Source organism: Pelodiscus sinensis, unplaced genomic scaffold, assembly GCF_049634645.1.
Source record: "Pelodiscus sinensis isolate JC-2024 unplaced genomic scaffold, ASM4963464v1 ctg109, whole genome shotgun sequence".
Taxonomy (NCBI): Eukaryota; Metazoa; Chordata; order Testudines; family Trionychidae; genus Pelodiscus; species Pelodiscus sinensis.
In genome coordinates this window covers 273,571-299,201 of record NW_027465844.1, presented here as the reverse complement: position 1 = coordinate 299,201, position 25,631 = coordinate 273,571, and the positions used below count along the sequence as shown (strand labels likewise).

Sequence of the window (25,631 nt, the reverse complement as noted above, 5' to 3'; positions counted from 1 at the left end):
CCTGATTGGTAGAGGGAGGCAGGGTGAGTTCTTAGAGGGGTCACACAACCCACTGCTGGGCGGGTCATCCGGTCCCGGAACTGCCCCCTGATTGGTCAAAGCAGTTCACGAGGCGGTCCTACAGGGAAAAACCCCCTCCTGATTGGTGGAGGGAGGCGGGGCGAGTTCTTAGAGGGATCACACGACCCACTTCTGGGCGGGTCATCCGGTCCCGGAACTTCCCCCCGATTGGTCAAAGCGGTTCGCGGGGCGGTCCTACGGGGAAAGCCCTTCCTGATTGGTAGAGGGAGGCGGGGCAAGTCCTTAGAGGGGTCACATGACACCCCTTACTTCCAGTCACCTGCCCCTCTTGACCCCGGATGTATTACCCCCAAGGGCGGGACTTCCGGTGACAGGGGACGGGCCTAACGGGGGTCACATGACATCCTTTTTTTGCTTCCGGTCACCTGTCCCTCTCGACCCGGATGTACTACCCTCCAGGGGCGGGACTGCCGGTGACAAGGGAGAAGGAACTTCCGGGGAGTCGGGGGGGGGGGGACTTCCAGGGTCAGGTGGCGGGGCTAATGTTCGATTGATGGTAGGGCCCTTATACTACTCTCCTACCCCATAGCAGAGCTGGCCGCATACCACCAATGTCTAGCTTCCCACCGAAGTATATGAGGTGCAAGCTGGAAACAAGCTGGCACAGACAGAGCACATTGTCCTCCAGCAATCCCTCTCTTGTTCCCATTCAAGGTAGCAGGAGCTCTTTGATCTAGTTGTCTGTGCTTCATTCCCCGAGCACTCATCCAGGTCAGATGTCTCTTAGGACCTGAGTTGCCACCAGCTGGACAATGGGACTTGGGTCATTCTGTAGGACCTGGAGAGCTGGAATTACAGAGAATATGACTCACTTTTCATATAGTCACCTATGCCTGCAGTAGCTGGAGATTTAGTACCAGTGAGTACCAAGCTACAGAAGCTCTCTGTACAAACAAAGCTTTAGGTTCCTCCATTGGGATCCTTCCAAGCTCCAAACTGAGATGGAGGAGGGGGGAGAGGGGAGACCCTGACCCTACCAGAAACTCATCCAATTGGAAGGTGCTCCATTGACTCAATAGCTTCTGCTTTTAAGTTATTTTACATCTCCTGACAGAAATAAATCTGATGGTGTGGAGTTTTGGGTATCAAAAAGTGGCTTCCAGGGAGCCGATGGAGCCCAAAGAGTGGATCACACAGGTTGGGAAGAGGCATTGCCAGGATAGCCAGGAGATGCACTGACTTATATCACACTGGCTGCAGTTTCCTCCAGGTACGTCTACACCGCAAAGTTAATTCAAAATAACAGCTGTTATTTTGAATTAACTTTAATAGCATCTATACATGCAAACCGCTATTTCGAAATTAATTCGAAATAGCAGAGCGCTTAATTCAAATTTGGTAAACCTCATTCTACGAGGAGTAACACCAAATTTGAAATAGCTATTTCAAATTAAGTGCTGTGTAGACAATTAATTCAAAATAGGGGGCCTCCAGCCCTTCTCAGGGAGCCCTGGTGGCCACTCTGGGCACAACCAGAAAAACTTGCTCTCCTCTCCCCCTGGCCCCAGAGCCATTAAAGGGATAGACCCTGGCCCGTGCCAGATCCAAGCCTACCAGCCAAGAGCCAGCAGTGGCCACCGGGGCCCCTGAGCCAGTAGCCACAAAACGTGAGCCAGCAAGGCACTGGCAGCCAACCCTCCACTGCTCCTCAGGAGCAGTCTGCCTGCTCCCAGGAGCCTGACAGGGGCTGGAGAAGGCGGGTGCCTTCCTGGTCCAGGGTGGAGATCATGGACCTTATTCAGGTTTGGGAGGGATGCCCCAGCATCCATGATCTCCGCACTAGACAGAGGAACACGGCCGTCAATGGCAGGATAGCTGCCAGCCTGGCCACCAAAGGCCACATGCGAACCCAGGAGCAGGTTTGCATGACAATCAAGTTGGTGCGGTGAGACCCCCAACCTTGGGCCCTGATCTTCCCTTCTCCTTTCTTCCCTTTGCTTCTCCCTTCCAACTTCCTCCTCCCAGGTTTCACCCTCCCCTCTCCCACCCACTCTATTCCTCTCTCCCACCTCCTTTTCCCAGTCTCCCCAGAGGTTCACCCTGTTGTTCAATAAACCCAGTTTCTATTTTTGAACATACATGTCTTTTATTTGACATCAGGAAGGGAGGCTAGGGAGGAGTAAGTAGATGGACGTGAGGGAGGAATGGGGCACAAGCCCCCGGTGGGGAGGACCGGGGTGGCTCTGAGGGCTCCTTGGGGTGGACACTCTCCTGCAGGGCCTCCTGGATCCTGACAGCCCCCCGATGGACTCCCTGGACGGTAGCCTGCAGCAAGTGCAGCTGGGCTGATGGCAACAACCCTACGAGACGCACCGGTGTGCCCAGGGGCAGCTCTGGCTCCATGTGGCCGAGTGCTGTGGTGTCCCGAGTGCAGGCACTCAGGGCACTCCAAGACAGGACTGCTTTGTTGTCCCTCATCGGGGTAGACAAGCGAGCGGGGAACCCTGAGAACTGTCTGTTCGGGGTGGGGGTAGGGTCCCGTGAAGCACGGAGCTCAGTTAGCCTGAGGCAGCAGCCCCACACACTATGTCCTAACCTGATGCCCTGCCAGCACTGGTTCCGGCCAGCCTGAACTTCGGTTCAGGGTCCACTCAGTGTGGACGCGCTATTTCAAAATAACAAAATGCTATTTTGAAATAGGTTTTGTGTATAGATGCATAATTCGAATTAGCTTAATTCAAATTAACAATTTCGAATTAAGTTAACTTGAATTAATGCTGTAGTGTAGACGTACCTCTTTCAGAGCAGACTAAAGCTGAATCTGTCCTTTGATGTGTGGCTGATGCACTTCACACCTGTGGTATCAGTTACTGCTTGCTTGTCAGCTAAATTTCTTTATAACTCACTAATGAATGGGATTTCACCTGTATTTGTTACTTACAGGTCAACAGATGTTCCATGTCCAGCCATTTCATATTTTTGGTGTCCGTATGTTCCAGGATGATGCCTAAATAAGCAGTGTAAAATAAACATCAATAAAAAACCTTCTCTTGTTAAGTGCAAGGTGATAACATTGGCCCTTTGGCTTCTATTGTGGGTCTAAGGTGAGCTGTAGGCAAGAAAATACTAGAAAAGTTTAGCGTCCACACTGAAGAGAATAAGAGAAAAAAATTAAGAATGTTTACATAAAACCTCATTTGCTTTAAACAATCTATGTTCCTCTTGCCACTGCTGTCAGTTATTGGAGATATACTAGGATAGTGTATTAATCTAGTGGTGTGAACAAAAGGCTGGGGCCAGGAATAAGTGCGTACTAAGCAAGGATCTCACATGGATAAATTAATTAGGCCACAATGCTTGCCTGGCTTGCATGGGTGTGCTAAGGAACGGATGGCACAGGGCCAAAGGGGAGGAATCTAGTGCTTCCTGGGCAAGGCAATCAGGAACCTGCAACAGCAGGCACTGTGTGGCGGTGGCCTGCCTACCTCCCAGTGATGAAGCACCAGTAAGGAACAGTGAACAACACTGAGCTTAGGTCTATAGTTTGAGTCCACACTAACTCTGACTACTAAAAATAGAGTGCAGGTAAGATGACAGAAGCAGTCGGAGGAGCTAGCCACCTTGAGAACAGACTTTTGGGTTTGGATGGGATCATCCTTGGAATAGTTAACCCCTCCTGCTACCCCTGCCACAGCTACTCTGTTTTTAGCACAGTAGTTTGATCGGAGAATAAACATACCCTACGTGACAGTGTGCCAGCCTCTGCTCCTAAATGACTGCGTCATCTCAAAGCATTCTATTGCAAATTACAAATTCCTCCTACCACCACACTGGAGAAGTAGGAGAACATTAACATCTCCATTTATGCATGAGAAGTCACAGCACGGAGAGATTAATAGTAGCTCAGTGCTGCACACAGGGACTTTTTCTGTCTACCTCAAAGGGAATACCAAAAGGGACACGGCACACTTTCTCTCACCAGCTAACTTGGCTGCAACTGCCCGGATCTCTTCCCAGCTGCTGCAGAAGTATGTGATGGTAGTTTTGTAAAAGTTCTCCAGTAGCTCAGCCTTCTCTTTGGCCTAGAGAAAATCAGGGACACATGAGCTCTCTCTGGCTAGAAATGCCCTTTGACTGCCAACACATGCCTTTACAAACCACAAGTAAACAGTCTGTGTTCCTCTTGCCACTGCTGTCAGTTATTGGACTCACTCAGACTTTTTTTTTAATTTAAACAAGTAAATAAAAGAAAGGACAGGAGGCTGTGTAGAAGTGGGGAAAGTGGGAATCTATGGCAGATTTACATTCCTCTCACCCTCAGTCCTGTATCCCACTCTAATAGGGTACGTCTACACTACAACGTTAATTCGAACTAACTTAGTTCGAATTACTTAATTCCAACTAAGCTAATTAAAACTAACGGATCTAGACTAAAAAACTAGTTCGAATTAGCGTTTTACTAATTCGAACTAGCATGTCCACATTAAGTGGACCCTGAACCGGGCTTAAGGATGGCCGGAAGCAGTGCCGGCAGGACATCAGAGGAGGACTTAGAGCGTGGAGATGCTGTCTCAGGCTAGCCGAGGGCTGTGCTTAAAGGGTCCCAACCACCACCCCGGACAGACAGTTCTCAGGGGTGCCCTGCTTGCAAAGCAGTCTTGGCTTGGAGTGCCCGGAGTACCCACACTGGGCACATCACAGCACTTGGCCATCAGACCGGCTGCACTTGCCGCAGCCTGCCATCTGGGGAGATGGGGCAATTGGGGGGCTGCACTCCTGCTCCTGGGTGGCCAGGCTGGCAGCTCTCCTGCCCTAGCCGGCCACCTTCCTGTGCCTAGTGCGGAGATCGTGGACGAGGTCCACGATCTCCGCACTAGCCCAGGAGGGAGCCTGCCTTTTCCGGTCCCGGGCAAGCTCCCAGGACCCGCCAGCCTGGTCCCGGGAAGAGGGGGAGGGCTGGGTGGCATCGGGTGGGTGGCTCGATCCGCACCAGGTGCAGGGTCTGCTGGCTGGGTGCTGGCAGGCTTGCACCTGGCACGGGCACCGTAGCCAGCCCGTGCCCCTTTAAGGGGTCCGGGGCCGGGAGGGGGGCATAGAGTTTCCCTGGTGTTGGCCGGAGTGGCCACCAGGGAAACCTGGGGAGGGCTAGCCTCCCACTAGTTCGCATTAAGGGGCTACACAGCCCTTAATTCGAACTAGTAAATTTGAACTAGGCTTAATCCTCGTGGAATTACCTAGTTCGAACTAAGCGCTCCGTTAGTTTGAATTAAATTCAAACTAACGGAGCGCTAGTGTAGCGCCTATGAAAGTTAGTTTGAACTAACGTCCGTTAGTTCAAACTAACTTTGTAGCGTAGACATACCCATAGATACTTACATTGCCCATCACACATTCCCCCTGCTTCTACACCACAAGCCTATGCTGTCAATAATCTCCTATAATTCTGTAGGTCACTCACAAGGTATCTGCAGATATCCATCTGGAGGTCCTCAGGGTTCAGCTCGGTTCTCCAACTAAGATGCTCATTAAGTATAGTTTGGAGCCTCTTCAGTCCCAAAAATGGGGCACAGAGATGAAATGTAGCTCTGCACTCCTGAAAAAGAGGGTTGCACCATTGAATTGTTCCATAACACGTATTGTGCTCATTCAAATGGAACTCATGTCCTTGACTGCTCATCTACCCCAAGAATAAAAGGGATTCCCCTGAAGTAATAGACAGAAAATATGCCAGCATGACTTTAATAGGGGGAAAGGGATTCTACTTCTGGAGTATTGCATCCAATTCTGGGCACCCCATTACTTAAAAAATGTTGATACATTGGAGAAAGTCCAATGGAGGGCAAGAAAAATGATTAGGAGGCTGGAACACATGATTTACAAGGAGAGGCTGAGGGATTTGGGATTATTTAGTCTTCAGAAGAGAAGAGTGAGGGGAGCTTTGATAGAAGGCTTTAACTACCTGAAGGGGGATTTCAAAGAGGATGGAGAGAGGCTGTTCTCAGTGGTACTAGATGACTGAATGAGGAGCAATGGTCTCAAGTTACAGTGGGGGAGGTCTAGGTTGGATATTCGGAAAAACTATTTTACTAGGAAGGTGGTGAAGCACTGGAATGGGTTACCTAGGGAGGCAACGGAACCTCTAAATCTAGAGTTTTCAAATCCTAGCTTGACAAAGCCCTGGCTGGGATTGTTTAGTTGAGGCTGGTCCTGTTTTGGGCAGGAGGTTGGACTCAGTGACCTCCTGAGGTCTCCTCCAAACCTATGGTTCTATGATTTTATAATACTGAAAACTGGAGATAGCAGCAATGTTTTTTCAGAACAGATGTAGCTATGAAAGCTGCTTCACTAGGCATAGCTGTGGTCTTTCCTCTGTTGTGGGGAGGCAGGAACGTGGGGTGCAGAGATAGGCAGGAATGAACTCTTGGGATCAGACCCATGACCTATCCTGAACTCCAGTGAGACAACCCTGGCTGCTAAGGACCAGCCTGTCTGGGATTGACTCAAAAGGAGGGCAATGAACTGAGGGAAGAATTTAGGTCTCCACTGCGGGAAGGAATAGCAGAGCTCCCCTGGCATCAGGAGGAAGATTCTTTTTGCTTAGTAATTAAGTCACTGTCATTCTTACCATTGAAACCTCAGGGCTTGGATCTTGCAGGTGCAGCAGAAGCGTGACCCAGCTCTGTCTAACCTGCTTGGCAAAATAGTCCTTCCATTTTCTCTTTGCAGAGCCGGCCAGGATACCAAACAGGACAAAGGCCAATGCACGAAGAGTGTTGTCCTCCTATAGCCAAGAAAGCCACACAGGTTGGTAACGAAGAAATAACCACATCATGTATCTAGCACAGCTGTCTCTTCTACATTAGGGTAGAGTGATTCCAACTACAGAAGTTTAAAAGAACTGGAATTAATCAAGTTTGGGCCAAATGTGTTGATTCATCAAAATACTTTGAAGACAGTTCAATTTTGACAAAATTCTTCCAGAAGCCAAGTAGGGGTACTTGGTCAGCTTCTTGGTGACCCATCTAGCAGGCTAACTGGGATCTTGGGCTTCCTGGCCCTCACCTTCAGAACAGCCTGTCTGGCAGGCTGACAAGGAGCCAGGAAATGTGCACCCTGGCACCTCTAATTCCCAGTGTTTCCAGGTTCCCTGTCTCCAGCATAGTCTGCCAGTAGACTGCCCTCAGGCAAGGCTCCCAGTAGAGCTGGGTTGAGAATAGTATTACTGTTTCACAAAGAGTTTTGAAATTTGGGCTGGGGGGTGTGTCCCCCCAATAGGAACAAAACCAAAATTTGAAATCTCAAACTTCTCTGCAAAATGGAATAATTTCAACCATCTGACATAAAAATCGTATGGAGTAGGCCCAAAACAGTCTATTACACCCTGTATGCCCATTTTCCTTGTTATGCAGCTACCTAATCTAGTATTCATACTTCCTTTGCCATTCTCATTGGAAATAAAGATGAACAGAAGGGTGAGACTGAAGGAGCAGGGATGGCATCCTCATTTTCTTAATTCTCTGCTCCTCCATAAAACACATCTCTTCCCTAAGGCCTAAAATCACTTCATTCTGACATGAACAATGCCCAGTGAGGACACATCATGCATTGTAAATGGAGCCTCATCAATGTCAGCTGAACTGGGGTTGAAGGCTTCTGTTCACGTACATTATCGAAGTACTTCCGGATCTGTGTGGTGAGGTCTCTGAAGGATGAACCTATGTCCTTCCCTTTCAGCTCCTTTAGGACTTTGGCCAGTGCCTTTAGGCTTTCGACAATGACTTCAGAACTGAAAGTGTCTTCTAAAGTCCTGATCAGTGCCTCCAGAAGAAACTTCTTGTACTTTTTCACCTGTTCAGACGTATGACATTAAAAACACTTTCCACTAACCACATTTTTAATATGTTTTTTTAGCAATTATGAAGCAGTGGGAATTTCATCTGCCCCCCTAGTGACCTATAGCTATATTTTACATCAGGTACTAGCTACAATAAGCCAAACTCTGTGCCATATTACACCTATGTAATCCTATTAGATTTCTAATTACTTAGATTTGAAGGCCAAAAGGGACCATTGTGATCATTCAGTCTGACCTCCTTCACAACACAGAACCTCCCCAAAATAATGTCTGTTTGACTAGAGCACCTCTTTTAGAAAAACAGCCCATCTTGTTTTTAAAGTTGCTACTGATAGAGACCCCACCACAACCCTTGGTAAATGGTTCCAATGATTAAAATTACCATTAAAATGTATGCCTTACTAGCAGTCTGAATTAGTTTAGCTTCATTCCCCCTCCCCCCCCCCATTGAATCTAAAGGCACATTTTCTAGCCCTTTGAAAATTCTTGTGACTCTTCTCCAATTTATCAGCATCCTTCTTGAATTGCAGGCATGATCCTGACATAGTATTCTAGCAGTTCTCACACCAGTGCCATAAGCAGAGGTAAAATAACTTCTTTATTCTTATTCAGAATCCCTCTGTCTATGCCTCCGAGGATCACCTCAGCTCTTTTGGTCACAGCTTTGTACTGGGCGCTTACGTTCAGCTGATTATCTATCATGATTTGAGTTTTTTAGTGTCTCTGTTTCCTGGAATAGAATCTCTCATCTTGGAAATAAAGCCTACACTCTTCATTCCTAGGAGTATACATTTACATATGATCATATTAAGTCCATATTGTTTCCTTATGCCCAGCTTACCAAGGGAACAAACCTGCTGTGTATTGACTGCAAAGAGGTTACAGGGGTATGAGAGAGCAGAAGTTGGCCTAGTGCATTGTGCATGGCCTCTGTAAATCCTGAGCAATTGTTTCCTTTAGTTTCTCTAGTTATGCTGCATTGTATTCAGTATTCTATCTTACCTTCTCAGGTGCCCCATAGACTAAATTGCCTAGGCCTCTTACAGCCATTTGACGGACAATGCTGTTATTGTCCCGTGACCTTTCTTCTAAGCTATGTGAGACAGATTTAAGGATCTTCTTCTCCCTGAGTATGGGATCAGTCATTAGCTGAAATAAAATCAACATGTCCATTAGCTCTAATATGTTCATTAAGATAGCGAATATAATTTGAGGAGATACGTAATACACTGTAATTTATTATTCTATATGAATGAGTACTGTGTTAAAAACATGGATTTTTCCTTTTAGGCACTATAATGGGTGATTGCTCATCCCTTGAAAGCCTCTCAGTGACTGCATTTGATACCACAGTCCTTTTCTCTCCCAGGTGCATCCTGCCAGTCGATCTTAGTGAGTCTTCCATGGCTCAGCCCTCTGGCCAAGTCCCAAAGTCCAAACAAATGCCTTTTAGGTCCTGTTGCCCTCACTAGGGTCTTCAGCCCCAACTCTGGACCCTTTATATTCTGTTCTTTGTTCAACCTCTCCATAAGCCTTGTCCCCTTCATCGGGTTTATGCCACTGGGGAACCTGGGCCTGCCCACTACTCTTGGTTCCAACCTAGAAATAGCAGCGAGTCATTGCTTCATTTCAGTTTATTGCTACTTTTTCCTTGGGTTCTTCCTATGGGGCCACTTTCAGTTTCTCCCTCTAATTATATGTTGAAGGCTCGTAAGGACTCTCTCTCTGCAAATTCAGCTTCAGAAAATGCTGCCTGAAATAAACCCCTGTGAATTGGTTTGGCCAGAGAATAGCATCCTTTCTTGGCCCTCCACTTCCTGAAAGGAACTGACCTAATAAAGCCCTGTAGCTCCATATATCTGAGCCAGCTGGGCTCTGATTGGCAGCTTTCATGAGGCCTCTCTAGGCAGACCTTGAAAACCCACGTTTGTGACTCCTTTCCTAGGTAGGGTGTAGAAAGATTTTGGGGCACAAACAGATTCCTAGAACCACCAGATGAGCCTCTAAAATAGCGACTTAGCGTAAATGTGAAATATGACACAGACGTTATAGCAAGGCTGTGGAGAGGGAGGATGCTCCAGTAGTTAGCAGCCTAGGACTTAGGAGGTTCCAGTTCAATTTCCCGCACCCTCAAAGACTTCCTAGATGATGTTGGGCAAGTCACTTAGGCCTTCTGTGCATCAGTTTCCTGTTTGCAAAATGGGACTAATAGTGTTTCCCTGCCTCACAGGGGTATTGTAGGGATACATACTTTTAAAGAGTTTTGAGGCACTCAGATACTACATTATCATTTTGAAGTACTCAGATAATACAAGTTTCTAAAAGGATGTTTTAAGGAAGATGGAGAAAAATTGTTCTCCTTGGCCTCTAAGGATAGGATAAGAAGCCATGAGCTTAAATTACATCAAGGGAAGCTTAGCTTGGACAGCAGGAAAAACGTCCTGCCTGTCAGGGTGGTTAAACCCTGCAATAAATTGCCTCAGGAGGTTGTGGAATTTGCATCACTAGAAATATTTAAGAGCAGGTTAGACAAACACCTGTCAGGGATGATCTAGACTGTGCTTGGTCCTGCCGTGATGGCTGGGGATTGGACTCGTAGACCTCTCAAGATCCCTTCCAGTTCTAATGTTCTATGAATCTATTATTCTACATTAATGAGAATCTAAGATAGATGTTAATGTATTTGTATGTTGCTTATTTTATAGTATTAGGACACTAGATTCATTTAGAAGATTTGCTGAGCTAGGCCAAAATCAGGAGCTGTTGGTCAGTATTAGCCCTAGGAATTGTCAGAAAAGGTCTAGTAATTCAAATTCTATGGCTACATCTACATTGGCATGATTTTGCGCAAAAGCAGCTGCCAGTCTACACTGGCGGGGAGTTCTTGCACAAGAACACTGACATTCTAATGTCTAAAATCAGTGCTTCTTGCGCAAAAACTATGATGCTCCCGCTCAGGAAAAAGCCCTCCTGTGCAACTGTTCTTGCGCAAGAGGCCAGTGTAGACAGGCCACATTAATTTCTTGTGCAAGAAAGCCCAATGGCTAAAATGGCCATCGGAGCTTTCTTGCGCAAGAGAGCGTCTACACTGGCACGGATGATTTTGCAGAAAAGCGCCTCTTAGCACAACAGCACATGCCAGTGTAGACGCTCTCTTGCGCAAATATTCTAACGCAAAAACTCTTGCGTTAAAAGTATGGGTATGTCTACAGTACAAAGTTAATTCGAACTAACAGCCGTTAGTTCGAATTAACTTTAATAGCGGCTATACATACAAACTGCTAGTTCGAATTTAAATCGAACTAGCGGAGCGCTTAATTCGAACTAGGTAAACCTCATTCTACGAGGAGTAACGCCTCGTTCGAATTAAGTAGTTCAAATTAAGGGCTGTGTAGCCACTTAATTCGAACTAGTTGGAGGCTAACCCTAATCAGGTTGCCCTGATGGCCACTCTGGGCCAAACCAGGGAAACTTTTCTGCCCCTCTCCCAGCCCCAGAGCCCTTAAAGGGGCATGGTCTGGTTACAGTGCCTGTGCCAGTGGCAAGCCTGCCAGCACCCAGCCAGCAGACCCTGCACCTGGCATGGCATGAGCCAGCCACCCGCTGCCACCCAGCCCTCCGCCTCTTCCCAGGACCAGGCTGGCGGCTCCTAGGAGCCTGCCCAGGGCCACAAGAGGCGGGCGCCCGCCTGGTCTAGTGCAGAGATCGTGGACATTATCGAGGTTTGGGGGGAGGCCTCCAGCGTCCACGACCTCCACACTAGGCACAGGAATGCAGCCGTCTAGGGCAGGATAGCTGCCAGCCTGGCCACCAAAGGCCACATCCAAACCCAGGAGCAGGTTTGCATGAAAATCAAGTTGTTCCAGTGAGACCCCTGACCCTGAGCCCTGCGCTTAGTACATAAGAACATAAGAATGGCCGTACTGGGTCAGACCAAAGGTCCATCTAGTCCAGTAGCCTGTCTGCCAACAGCGGCCAACACCAGGTACCCCAGAGGGGATGGACCGAAGACAATGACCAAGCAATTTGTCTCGTGCCATCCATCTTCAGCCTTCCACAAACAGAGGCCAGGGACACCATTCCTACCCCCTGGCTAATAGCACTCCACGGACCCAACCTCCATGAATTTATCTAACTTCTCTTTAAACTCTGTTATAGTTCTAGGCTTCAAAGCCTCCTGTGGCAAGGAGTTCCACAGGTTGACTATAAGAAGAACTTTGTGTGAAGAAGAACTTTCTTTTATTAGTTTTAAACCTGATGTCCATTCATTTCATTTGGTGACCTCTAGTCCTTATATTATGGGAACTAATGAAGAACTTTTCTTTATGCACCCTCTCCACACCACTCATGATTTTATAGACCTCTATCATATCCCCCCTCAGTCTCCTCTTTTCTAAGCTGAAAAGTCCCAGTCTCTTTAGCCTCTCTTCATATGGGACCTGTTCCAAACCCCTAATCATTGTACTTGCCCTTTTCTGAGCCCTTTCTAAGGCCATATCATTTTTGAGGTGAGAAGACCACATCTGTAGACAGTTCTGAAGATATGGCGTACCATAGTTTTATACTTCCCCTCCTCCTTCTTCTCCTGGCTTCCCCCTTCCAGCTCCCTCCTCCCAGGTTTCTACCTCCCCTCTCCCACCCTCTTTCTTCCCCTCTCCCACCTCCTTTTCCCAGTCCCCCAGAGGTTAATCCCCCCCGCCCCCAGTTTTGTTAAATAAAGAGAGTTTCTTTTTTTGAACACGTGTCCTTTATTTTTTACATCAGGAAGAGGGGGCTCGGGAAGGGTAAGTGGAAGGAGGTGAGGGAGGAATGCGGCACGAGCCCCCGATGGGGAGGACTGGGGTGGCTCTGAGGGCTCCTCGGGGTGGAAGCTTTCCTGTAGGGCCTCCTGGATCCTGATAGCCCCCTGATTGACCTCCCCCGGATGGCAGCCTGCGGCAAGTGCAGCCGGGCTGATGGTCGAGTGCTGAAATGTGCCGAGTGTGGGCATTCAGGGCACTCCAAGCCAGGACTGCTTTGATGTCCCCATCGAGTTAGACATGCAAGCGGGGAATCCTGAGAACTGTCTGTCCGGGGTGGGGGTCAGGTCTTTTTAAGCACAGCCCTCGGCTAGCCTGAGGAAGCAGCTCCACACCTTAAGTCCTAACCTGATGCCCTGACGGCACTGGTTCTGGCCAGCCTTAACTTCGGTTCAGGGTCCACTCAATGTGGACATGCTATTTCGAATTAGCAAAATGCTAATTTGAATTAGTTTTTAGGTCTAAGTGCACTCATTCGAATTAGCTTATTTCAAATTAACTAATTTGAATTAAGTTAATTCGAATTAGTGCTGTAGTGTAGACATACCCTATTTGCGCAAAATCTTGCCAATGTAGACGTAGCCTATCTATATCTTGCTCACTCTCTCTTAACCAGCAACTAGAATAGGCAGCTAGGCTAGGCTAGTATAGGCCCCAAAAATAACAAAGAGAAAATGATTAAGAAAGGTGTAATGAAGTTCCTTATGAGATTTCCTTATAAAGGACACATTCTACTATCTAAAATGAATTCCCATGAACTGAACTGTACAATTCCCCAGAGAAAGGTAAACAACAGATAACAGCCTAATGGTGGAACTGCTCATACCTGAGCAAAGAAAGCTGTGCTGGTGACTCGCTGGTTTTCTGATGGGGAATTTACCCAGGGAAGGAGGCTCTGTATGATCTCCACTGTTATTAGTCCAGATCTTTGCAGAACCCTGGAAGACAAAAGGAACCACTTATGGGGCACACTGTGCACTTCAAAAGCTTAGCTGCTATGACCATACAACTCTAAAACCTACGCATGGAAGCTCTGTGTTTCTCACCCAGGGCACCCCGCACAAAGCTATACCTGAAAGTTCCCTGTCAGTCACTCTATTTGTTGCCGATCCCTGAGGATGAAGTGCTGTCTCCTAGATCTCTTACCTCACCAGCAAACACACCCCCTCGTGGTGAGTCTGCGGATTTTCAAGAAGCATCCAAGTTTTCTGCTTCCAGAGAGTTCTTATCAGCTTCTCATTCATAGCCTTGAGAAGCACAGCCTCTAATGCTTCAATAGAAAGCCTGGGGGAAAAGAGGCACAGAACTGTAGTAACCAATAGAAAGACACAGCCTAAGCAGTCAGGAAACCCCAGTTACTTGTCAGGTCTGTTGTTCATTGACAGTTCATCCATTGACAGTATCCTGGGGACCACTGTTTTTGGAAGGACTTAATTCCAGGAGGTATTTCAGTCTCATACATCTCATATTACTAGTGTTGCTATGGACAACATTTTGCAGTCACTTTCTCCTATCTGCAAGGTGTATGGGCACTAGCACAGTACAGTAATATGGAAAAAATACACAACCAGACCCCAAAAGCTGGGACACAGAGAGATTAGTGATCACTAATGGTTATTTTGGGGCCCTATGTCCAGCGAGATGTGACAGGGTGCTGAGAGCTTGTACTTGGGGTCAGCACTCTGGTAACTACTAGTACTAATTAGCTTCCCCAGAGAAAGCCTAATTGGATAGAAATGTACCTGATTGCCTGGCTAGAGTGGGGCTATAGAATCAACAAACCTATTATCCCATTAATAAGGAATCTGCCTAAAGGGACACCCACAGGAGTGTTTGAGGGAAACAGAGAGCAAAAGAGACAAAATGCTAGAGGCATCTAGATAGACTTATGTGTAGTGCTGGGGAGGAGCCGGTGGTCGTGGTACATGTAGGTCTCAATGACATAGGGAAGAGTAGGAGAGATGTCCTGGAGGCCAAATTTAGGTTGCTAGGAAAGAGACTGAAATCCAGGACCTCTATGGTGGCATTCTTGGAAATGCTTCCAGTTCCACGCGCAGGACCAGGTAGGCAGGCAAAGCTTCAGAGTCTCAATGTGTGGATGAGACAATGGTGTAGGGAAGAGGGGTTTGGATTTATCAAGAACTGGGGACACTTTTGGGAGAGGGGGAGCCTATACAGGAAGGATGGGCTCCACCTAAACCAGGGTGGAACCAGACTACTGGCACTAAACATTTAAAAGGCTGTAGAGCAGTTTTTAAACTAAGAGATGGGGGAAAGCCGATTGGTGGGGAGATGCAGGGAGACTTCTCTTAGAGGAGAATCCGTTGATAGAGATTCTCTAAGCTGTAGTCAGAAAGAGAGGACAAAGAGACTGAGGCCTGAGGAGGCCTAGATAGTAGTGTTTGTGTTGCCAGAGGTTGGTGGTTTCAGGGAACTGACCTATAGCAAGCACAAACAAGACTTTCTCATATTAAAAGCAGGTGATGGTAAGGTGCCTCATAACCCTGAGAACTCCTGGGGAGTGTCACACAAATGTACTGGGATTCTCTTTGTTTTGCTCCCTTTCTTCTAATTACCTGCAAGGGTTGCCCTCACATAGTTGTTGTCCTTTTCTAAATAACCTCCTTCGGCTGCTCATCCTGGGCAAAGGCATCTTTTGTCCTAGGGTTTGGCTGATCTGCTGCAGAAGAACAGTGAACAACTCCGGGAACAGCTCCTGCACAGTTTTGCTCAACTGCAATGCTGACACCACTTCAAAGATGGCACATGTTGCCTGAAAGGAGAGCATGGTAAAAGAAGAGGTCTCTTCCTAACACTATCACACTCTCTCCCCTTCTGATACCTGCTGGACTAAATTCCCACTCCTGTCACTAACTTGATGAATGACCGAGAGCAATTCACTCCATGTGTGCCTTAGCGTCCCATATCTGTAAAAATGTGTACGACCTATCAAGGCATGTTATGAGTTACACAAAACATTTGCAAAGCACTGTAAGAAATCCGATTCAAAGACTTTCTAATTGCCAGATATTATTAAGTGAATCAGCCACATACTCTAAATCTTCCATCTGTTGTTCCACAGAAAGCACAGCTGGAATCCAGGAAACAGTACTTCAGAAAAGAAGTGCCCATATGACAATATTATACCACTCATCTAGCTTTCCATCAGCATGTGTGTCACAAGGCAGAGAAATACATGTCTGTCGTCTAACTTACTGTGAGAGGTTCAGCAGCTGCTAAATGCAGGTCAGTTTCTGTCTCTGAGGTCGTGCTTCCTTCTTGGCTTGTTGGAGTCTTTATTCTTTCTATTAGGACCTTCAGGACTTGAGGGGCGAGCAAGGGATCTGTCCCCAGAGATCTCCACAGCTCAGTGGTGTCACTGCAATTTAACATAAGTTATATGTGACCCCTGGAGACTTTTGTGGCTCTGACTATATGCATCATATTCAAGTAAAGAACAAATTTTCTCCTTGACTATGATCAGGGCTCACCAACCGCGCTGTCCGGCGATCTGTGCATGCACAGATCGCCCGAACCTGGCTCTTCCAGGTTACAATCTACACGCCATGGGTGAGTAGATTGTATTATTTGTCAAGCCCTGCCTATGATGAGCAAGTTCAGAGTGCTGTCCTCCTTATATGGTCCTCATGTTTTACATATTGAGTTTCTAGTTACAGAACTAAGTTAAGTTACATTTCAGGTTACATTTCTACAGTGCATGACTATTTGGGGATCCTGGAGGTATCCCGAAATAGCTACCCCACATTTACACAAGCAGCCCGTTATTTTGAAATATTTTTCAAAATAATGGGCACACTATTTTGCCATCCCAATAAACTTTGTTGCATGAGGGATAAGGGATAGCTTGAAATAGCACATTATTTCGACATTTGGTGCTGTGTAGAAGCGCCACATTTCAAAATAGGCTATGCAAAATATGATACACAATTTGCAGAGTGCATATTGTGCATCTTATTTCAAGTTTAGGGTGCTGTATAGACACAACCCTAGTCTTACTGCACCATAACCATTAATGCTAGACTTCAGAAGGAAAGGACACAGAGCTCTAATCACAGTTCCTGTTTTCCTACTTCTCAGTAGATATGGAATCATGAGCATGTGATGCCCAAAGATCTACGGCCTGGGAGACAAGTTGAAGAAAGAAAAATGATCTTCCTACTAACTGGATGTACAACTATGAGAACAAATATTTGTGTCTAGCCCATGACCTCTTCACAAATGGCATTCCCTGGCCTCTATTTGCCAGAATGGGCATGTTCTGTTCACTCCCTATGGGGCACCTGGCATTGGCCACTGTCTGAAGACAGGATCCTGGGCTAGATGGACATTTGGTCTGACCCACTACAGCCGTTCTCATGTTCTTAGATTCCTGCACTGATGACTGATAATTCAGCTAGGGATGTTTGAATGAAATGATAGATATGCTTACCACCCTGTCTTTAAGTACCAAGAATGACAATTCCATTCCAGCAGCCATACCCTTGCTGATACCAAAAGCCTGGTGCCCTATCCTTGCTAATCAGCCAGGAATTTGGATTTGAAGCTTTCATGCTACCAGAAAACGAACAGTCACTGGCAATTTCCAGGGTGATGTTAGTTCAGGGGTCTGGAGAGGCCAAACTCCACTCCAGTGATGCCAGTAAAGGGAAGTCTTTAGGATGCCAAAGCAACTATTAATTAATGGAAACAGAATGACACTTAATTTCTCCCTGCACCCACCTTGACATGGTCTTGGACCTTTCTGCAGAAAGACCCAAGCTATTAACCTTTAGGAATTATCTCAAACTGTCTGTGGCTTAAATGAAGCCTTACATCTTCCAGTGAAGCTGTGGGATCCATGGTTACCAAAATGAACACTGTAAGGAGCAGTATATACCTGTCCATCGGCAGATGTTTGATGAGGAGGCTGAAGATCACTGCCTCTAGGTGATGGTGACCTAGAATGGACACTGCCTCCACCAGGAACTGCCTCAAGCTACCCTGCTTGATGGTAGGCATGTGAATGTATATTATACTCAGGATATCTGGCACCTGGACAGAATAAAACCAGAAAAAATGTCCCTTTTCCATTCTCTCCATTCATTCTGCAGAACCAAAACGTTTATTTAGTCGTTTAGCAATTTGCTGTTCTTGTAGAAAATCCTCCCTTCAAAAAACAAGTATTTAGACATGGCTGCATAGATTTAACCCACAAAAATTATACATATCTCTGCCCATACCTGGCTGCAACACCAGGTTAAGACATGCTGAGGCCCTAAGCTATGTCAAGTTAAAGAGGCCTTATTGCATTTCCAAAAAAACATGTATTATTCTAACAGAAAGGACAATGAAAATAGAAATAATCAAGTTATCTATCTATCTATCTATCTATCTATCTATCTATCTATCTATCTATCTATCTATCTATCTATCTGTCTGTCTGTCTGTCTGTCTGTCTGTCTGTCTGTCTGTCTATCAGTACATAGGCAAAGAGGCAAGTAAAAACTAGTAATTTTGGGGTATTTTTAGAGACCCCTCATTATCTGAGGCCCTAAGATGTAGTTCACTTAGCTTGTCTCTTGGGGCCGGATATTCTCTTTTTGCATTTTACTCGGAGTCTAATTTTTCCAAGCCTTTCATGGCTGGAAACTGTGACAACAAGATAGACAAATAATCAAGCATCTTCCTTTTCCCTTGGGGTACGGCTACACTAGCTCGTTAGTTTGAGCTAGGTAGAGTAATGAGGGCAAGCAGAGTTGCAAATGAAGCCCAGGATTTAAATATCCCAGGCTTCATTTGCATGTTCCCGGGTGCTGCCATTTTTAAATCCCCCTTCATCCGAACTCCGTGCCTGCAGCTACACGTGGCACGGAGTAGGTAGTTCTAATTAAAGATCCTAATTCCATGAGGAGTAACTGTAGTTCGAATTAGGATCTTTAATTTGAACTACCTAGTCCATGCTGCATGTAGCAGTGGGCACGGAGTTCGGACTAAGGGGGATTTAAAAATGGTGGCACCAGGGAACATGCAAATGAAGCCCGGGATATTTAAATCTCGGGCTTCATTTGCAAATCCGCTTGCCCTCATTACCCTACCTAGCTCGAACTAACGAGCTAGTGCAGATGTACCATTAGATTATCTCTGTCTTCTGCTGTTGATTCCCCCGTTGCCTGACTCAGGATAGGAACACACATGGAATTACCTTCCAATCCCAGAGGGAGAAACAGCAAGACTTGTGTTCACTGCAAATGATGGCAAAGACCTGAAAGCCTGCAGGTTAGCCAGAAAAATCTCTCCAGCTTCTATTTTACCTCATCCAGCATGGCACCTCCACACTCCTTCAGGATGATCTTCATCCACAGACCGGCTGCTGTGGCACAGGAGGGGCTAGCAGACAGCATACCATCCAGTATGGCCTCAATAAAATCTGTGGCTTGTTCAGAGGGAAAGTACTTACTAACCACCTGTGGACAGATCAAAAACAGGAAAGATTGCAATGATAGTCGGCTCCAGTACTTTTAAGAAAGGAGGCCTAAGAGCTGTATAGGAAAATAATGTATTCATCAGCAAATTGCTAATTGGGCTCATATCTGGCAAGGCAGTTGCAATTAAAATTTTCTCTGTAATCTTTCTAGCTACCACATCTCTATTCTACACTAATAATATCAGGTTAGATCTTAGGTTGTACAGTTAGCACAACATTGTATGGGACAAACAGGATGTAAATTTCCAGTTTATATTCTATGATGTACATGACATCTTTTCACAAAATATAAAAATATGCAAAGAGATGCATGCACACAAATATAGGTTCAGGTAAACATACAAGGTGCCAAGACTGGTTTCTCAGCTTGATATCCTGCTCACATATTTTCCCCCTGGATGGATGGATGGATGGATGGATGGATGTGCGCGTGCACATGCATGGGTATGTTCATGCAACTGTCTGGAATCTGTTTTTTACATGGCATTCATAGCATATACCTATGAAAAGCATGTTACTAATTACCCATGAATGCCTCACTCCCATAGCTCGCTCCAAGTGTGGAAAGACATCACGAAAGCATAAAACAATCATAGAATCATAGAATACTAGGACTGGAAGGGACCTTGAGAGGTCATCGAGTCCAGTCCCCTGCCCTCATGGCAGGACCAAATACTGTCTAGACCATCCCTGATACACATTTATCTAACCTACTCTTAAATATCTCCACAGATGGAGATTCCACAACCTCCCTGGGCAATTTATTCCAGTGTTTGACTACCCTGACAATTAGGAACTTTTTCCTAATGTCCAATCTAAATCTCCCTTGCTGCAGTTTAAGCCCATTGCTTCTTGTTCTATCCCCATAGGCCAAGATGAACAAGTTTTCTCCCTCCTCCTTATGGCACCCTTTTAGATATCTGAAAACTGCTATCATGTTCCCCCTCGATCTTCTCTTTTCTAAACTAAACAAACCTAATTCCTTCAGCCTTCCCTCATAGGTCATGTTCTCTAGACCTTTCATCATTCTCGTTGCTCTTCTCTGGACCCTCTCCAATTTCTCCACATCTTTCTTGAAATGCGGTGCTCAGAACTGAACACAATACTCCAATTGAGGCCTAACCAGCGCAGAGTAGAGCGGAAGAATGACTTCTCATGTCTTGCTCACAACACCCCTGTTAATGCATCCCAGAATCATGTTTGCTTTCTTTGCAAGGGCATCACACTGCTGACTCATATTCAATTTGTGGTCCACTATAACCCCTAGATCCCTTTCTGCCGTACTCCTTCCCAGACAGTCGCTTCCCATTTTGTATGTATGAAACTGATTGTTCCTTCCTAAGTGGAGAACTTGGCATTTGTCTTAAACTTCATCCTATTTACCTCAGACCATTTCTCCAATTTGTCCATGTCATTTTGAATTATGACCCTATCCTGCAGATTAGTCGCAACCCCTCCCAGCTTGGTATCATCTGCAAACTTAATAAGCGTACTTTCTATACCAATATCTAAATCGTTGATGAAGATATTGAACAAAGCCGGTCCCAGAACAGACCCCTGTGGAACCCCACTTGTTATGCCTTTCCAGCAGGATTGTGAACCATTAATAACTACTCTCTGAGTATGGTTATCCAGCCAGTTATGCACGCAGCTTATAGTAACCCCATCCAAGTTGTATTTGCCTAATTTATTGATAAGAATATCATGCGAGACTGTATCAAATGCCTTACTAAAGTCTAAGTATACTACATTCACCACTTCTCCCTTATCCACAAGACTCGTTATCCTATCAAAGAAAACTATCAGATTGGTTTGACATGATTTGTTCTTTACAAATCCAGGCTGGCTGTTCCCTATCACCTTGCCACTTTCCAAGTGTTTACAGACGATTTCCTTAATTTCTTGCTCCATTATATTCCCAGGCACAGAAGTTAAACTAACTGGTCTGTAGTTTCCTGGGTTGTTCTTATTTCCCTTTTTATAGATGGGCACTATATTTGCCCTTTTCCAGTCCTCTGGACAAGGGAAAATGAATGGTGCACAGCCACTAGGACAGTCACCTAGTGTCTGTTACCTTAGCCATTTCACAAGATGCTTGAAACAGAGCCTCAGGGTCTGGAGTTGTTAGTGCCTCACGGAGACATCTCAGCTCCTCCTCTGCTGACCCCAGGTTTGTGCACTGACCTAGGATAGAGAAAAGGAGAAAAAGTATGGCAACATTTAATAAAACTGAACCTCTGATCCATAGATAATCATACAGGAGGATCTATGGGGTATGTTATTACCAGCTCTGTGTGAAATTTTGGCCCCACTAAAGCCAATGACGAAATTCTTGTTGACTTTAATGGAGTCAGAATTTTACCATCAGGCTATGTCTAGACTACATCCCTTTTTCGGAAAAGGGATGTAAATTAGACGTATCGCAATTGCTAATGAAGCGGGGATTTAAATCTCCCCTGCTTCATTAGCATAAAAATGGCTGCAGCTTTTTTCGGCACGGAGCTTTGCTGGAGAAAAGCGCCAGTCTAGATGCTGATCTTGCGGAAAATTAAGCCTTTTCCGAAAGATCCCTTATCCCTCCGAAAAAGGGATGTAGTTTAGACGTAGCCCCTATGTCTGAAAGTTAACGGTAATGGCATGTGATTCATTGTGATTCATACAGGATTAAACAGGCACTGTATTCTGTGTGGAGCATCTTTCTCTGTATATCTGGTTTCAGTAGCCACTCTGCTCTCAGTATTTAAATCTAATCTCATAGTCAAGCACAACTCATGTAGATTGATCTGAGGTTCTGATTTGGAGGAGAATCCCTCCACTGAACTCTCATTGTAAAAGAGATGGGGCTGACCAACAGCTTAGGTAGGAAACCCAGGCTCTTCACTCACTTCTAAATCATGAACTGTCTCTTTAAGGGAAAGCTGTCCTGCTCTGTCATCTCCCTCTCCCCACCCCACTCTGCAGAGGGGGGGCATATGGGCATATGGCGGGGGAGAGAGTGTGTGTGAGACAATGTGTGTGTGTGTGTGTGTGTGTGTGTGTGTGAGTGTGTGAGAGAGAGAGAGAGAGAGAGAGGGACATGCTGGCTGCCAGAGAAATCTTAGCAACAGTGCACTGCCTCTTTAGATAGGCACTCCATTATTCACCATACTTCAGACTGGAGCAGCACTATTGTATGTGTTCCTCTCCCCAAACTCTGCTCTGCAGAGATGATGACAGGGTCAAAGGGGTCACCCTGACTTCTGCACGTCTCCCTGCTCACCTCCCCTCCACACACCACTAGCAGCAGATAGGATGGAGCAAGGTCGGAGAGGGGCAGCTGAACACATGCTGCTGGCATGCTTGCTAATCAGCTGAGCGCTCCAGACAGAAATTCTGGGGAGAAGAGCAGATCTGGCCTGTGTGCTATATTTTGTCCACCCTCTAATATTTGCAGATTATTTATTATTTGTGCAGTTCTCTTCCAGCAATGTACTTACAAGGCCCCAATCATTCTGTTATATAAGTGTCGCTAACAAGACAGAAAGAATTACAGATGGAAAAAATGGTCATTACAACAATGAAAGAAAGTGAAGGGTTACTTACACCTGCTCATGGTCTCCTCACCTTGTATATTGAGCAGACAGTTGATACAGTCAACCACCCACTGACGCGATGAGGTAATTGAAGCACAGGTATATGGTGCTAATAGCCCAATCAGAGATCCAAAGTGATCAAAAGTTTCCTGAGGCTAATTAAAAAAGAATGAAGAATGAAAGTTCTCCGGCTATACTGGACATTATTTGCCTTCCTTATTGTGAACTCCATTACTGTACCTGGGTACAGCACATTGGAAAACATAATCCTTGTTGTACATGCAAATTGATGGGGTCTAAATTAGCTATAGCACTCAAGAAAAATCTCAGAGTCATTGTGGATAGTCCTCTAAAAACATCTGTTCAACACGCAGCTGCAGTTAAAAATGCTAATGGTATGTTAGGAACCACTAGGAAAAGGGATGAATAATAATACGATAAATATCATCATGCCACTGTTTCAAATCCATGGTACACCCACACCTTGAATACTGCAAGCAATTGTAGTCCTCCAACTTAAATAAAGTTAGGTTATAATTGGAAAAAGTTCAGAGAAAAGCAACAAAAATGATATGGGATATGGGACAACTCATACAAGGAGAAGTTAAAAGGACTGGGACCATTCATCTTAGAAAAGAGATGCTTACAGGGGGGTATGATAGAGCCATATAAGAGGATCAGAGATGCATGATATGGGTGTCCCTATATCTCTGACTGCCTGGGGCTGGGACTGGACAACAGGGGAGAGATCACTCAACAATTGCCTTGTTCTGTTTGTTCCCTCTGATGCATATAACACCCACCACTGTCAGAAGACAGGCTACATGAACCATTTGTCTGGGGGATCCAGAATGGCCATTTATTTTTTATGTTCTTATCTGATTAAATAGAAATAGAAATTCAACTTTAACAGCCTGAGAGTATAAGAATGCATCTATGACACTGACACAGCCAACCTATGTGTGACCCACAATAACTTAACAAGCGGCACTGCAATTGTATCAAGACAAGTCACTTATATGTTATTTCAAAGGGTGTGTCTAGACTACTGAGTTTTGTCGACAAAAATGGACTTTTGTCGACAAAACTATACCTGCGTCTACACTACCGCTGAGTTCTGTCAACATAACGTCGACAGAACTCAGCAGTTTTGTCGATGCTGGTAAACCTCATTTTACGAGGCATAACACCATCTGTCGACAGAGTTCTGTCGACAGAAGGTGTTATTGCATGTAGGCTTGTGTCTAGACTACAGGGTTTTGTCGACAAAGCAGCTTGCTTTGTCGACAGAACTGAATGTGTCTAGACGCTCTTTGTCGACAGAAGTTTTGTCGACAGATACTGTCGACAAAACTTCTGTCGACAAAACCCTGTAGTCTAGACGTACCCAAAGAAAAGTCCTAGACTAGCGATCACCAACATCATGCATTTTGGTAATAGATATGAAAGGTAGATGTTATGTATTATTGTCTGTATTTATATCTTGCTAGAAGTTTAACATAACGAAATTAGCTTGTAGATTCCAATTCCTTTTCATGTCTTAATTGCCTTAATTATATGCAACTGTCTTCAGTTAACCTTAAGATCAAAGATATAAGATAGTACAAGAAAATATTTTTTACATTGCCTTCAGCTTAACTATCTGTGTTGTAATGGAAGACCACGATCGGCTAATTACCTTATGTGAATGACCATCACCCATTTACCAGTGTATGCATAGGAAATAGAAAATTAACTTCAAAACAAAGTACGACAGGAGATCTGCATGACCTAGTCTTTCTCAGGGAGAGATCCTGCTTAGACAATTTCTGTGAGGAGGCTTGCCAACCGGCTAGAATAGCTATAAAAGACAAGTTATGGGACTGATCTTCTCTCTCCAGTCTGCTTAAACTTTGAAGAGGGGACGTGTAAGCCATAGGACATAGATCTTTCAAATAATTATTTGGAATAGTCTGGGAAACGCATGGAAAAACTAACAGCCTTTGCATCTAAACTGGCTTTGGATGTTGACCGGTTAGCATGATTCCAGAGAGACTTTTACACGCCAGCCGTTTATTCCACCATGGTTGTGATCCTGAACTATGAAAAGTGAAAGTCATTTTAACAAATATCTATCACTTAACCATTTGTAACTCTCTTCTTTTTCCTTTTAACAACAAATCTTATATTCGGTTATTAAGGATTGGCTGATATTTAGGGAAGACCTGTGATTCATATTAACCTAAGGATAAGTGTCTAGTCCTTTGTGATTGGTGATTATATTAGACTTAGTTGTCTAGATGGGAAACAAGGTCTGGAATGCCTAAAGGGTACTATTGTTTGGTATTTTGTTAACCAGAGTAGAAGCTCTTTTCTTACTGGTTTGGTGAATCTAATTATAAAATCACTAGTCTGGGGAACTGCCTGCCCTGTTTCTTACAGTCTGGCCTGAGTGCTGTCACAGCACTATTATGGAAACCTTTCTCTTATGGAAGCAGAGGGATCTTAGTCACTTTGAGGCCCCAGCTGCAGGCCTAGTAGAATTTCTCATGCATTCACGTTGAATGTCAGATTTGATATAATCGGGGAAGTCAGCTCAAGGAAGAGTAGAACTATACTCACTGTGCTCTTAACTATCTCCTGATAGGCAGTTAGCAGCCAGACACTGGCCTGCAAGGCCCTTTCTCTCTCCCACTCCTTCCCTGAACTGAGCCAGGTCTCCAGTAGCTGTTGGCAAAGCAGGAGAATGGACAAAGTTAGTACCAGAAAATCCCTCCCAAACGTTTCTTTTAAATAGGTTTGATTGTCACTAAAATCCCTCTCCAAAGCATTTAACTTCCATATAGCAAAAGATTTATATGTCTCCAAAAAGAGACCCTTGTATATACAAGTCCCAGGGACCAGATTCACCTCTGGTGTAC

General features: G+C 45.3%; 1 protein-coding gene across 1 annotated transcript in view; it reads right to left on the bottom strand.

The window, feature by feature from the left end:
- Positions 1-363: 363 nt before the first annotated feature.
- LOC142823586 (maestro heat-like repeat-containing protein family member 2B) overlaps positions 364-25,631 on the bottom strand; it is a 31,385-nt gene continuing 6,117 nt past the window's right edge. The window contains exons 10-25 of the mRNA XM_075914862.1: positions 25,333-25,437; positions 22,763-22,886; positions 21,234-21,343; positions 18,987-19,139; positions 17,573-17,727; positions 15,892-16,054; positions 15,252-15,448; positions 13,822-13,959; positions 13,502-13,613; positions 8,879-9,025; positions 7,687-7,869; positions 6,647-6,802; positions 5,480-5,614; positions 4,001-4,103; positions 2,963-3,028; positions 364-867 (exon numbers count right to left, since the gene is read on the bottom strand). Coding sequence (XP_075770977.1) covers positions 794-867; positions 2,963-3,028; positions 4,001-4,103; positions 5,480-5,614; positions 6,647-6,802; positions 7,687-7,869; positions 8,879-9,025; positions 13,502-13,613; positions 13,822-13,959; positions 15,252-15,448; positions 15,892-16,054; positions 17,573-17,727; positions 18,987-19,139; positions 21,234-21,343; positions 22,763-22,886; positions 25,333-25,437 — 2,121 coding nt within the window. The 3' untranslated portion in view covers positions 364-793. The remainder of the gene's footprint in view (positions 868-2,962; positions 3,029-4,000; positions 4,104-5,479; positions 5,615-6,646; positions 6,803-7,686; positions 7,870-8,878; positions 9,026-13,501; positions 13,614-13,821; positions 13,960-15,251; positions 15,449-15,891; positions 16,055-17,572; positions 17,728-18,986; positions 19,140-21,233; positions 21,344-22,762; positions 22,887-25,332; positions 25,438-25,631) is intronic.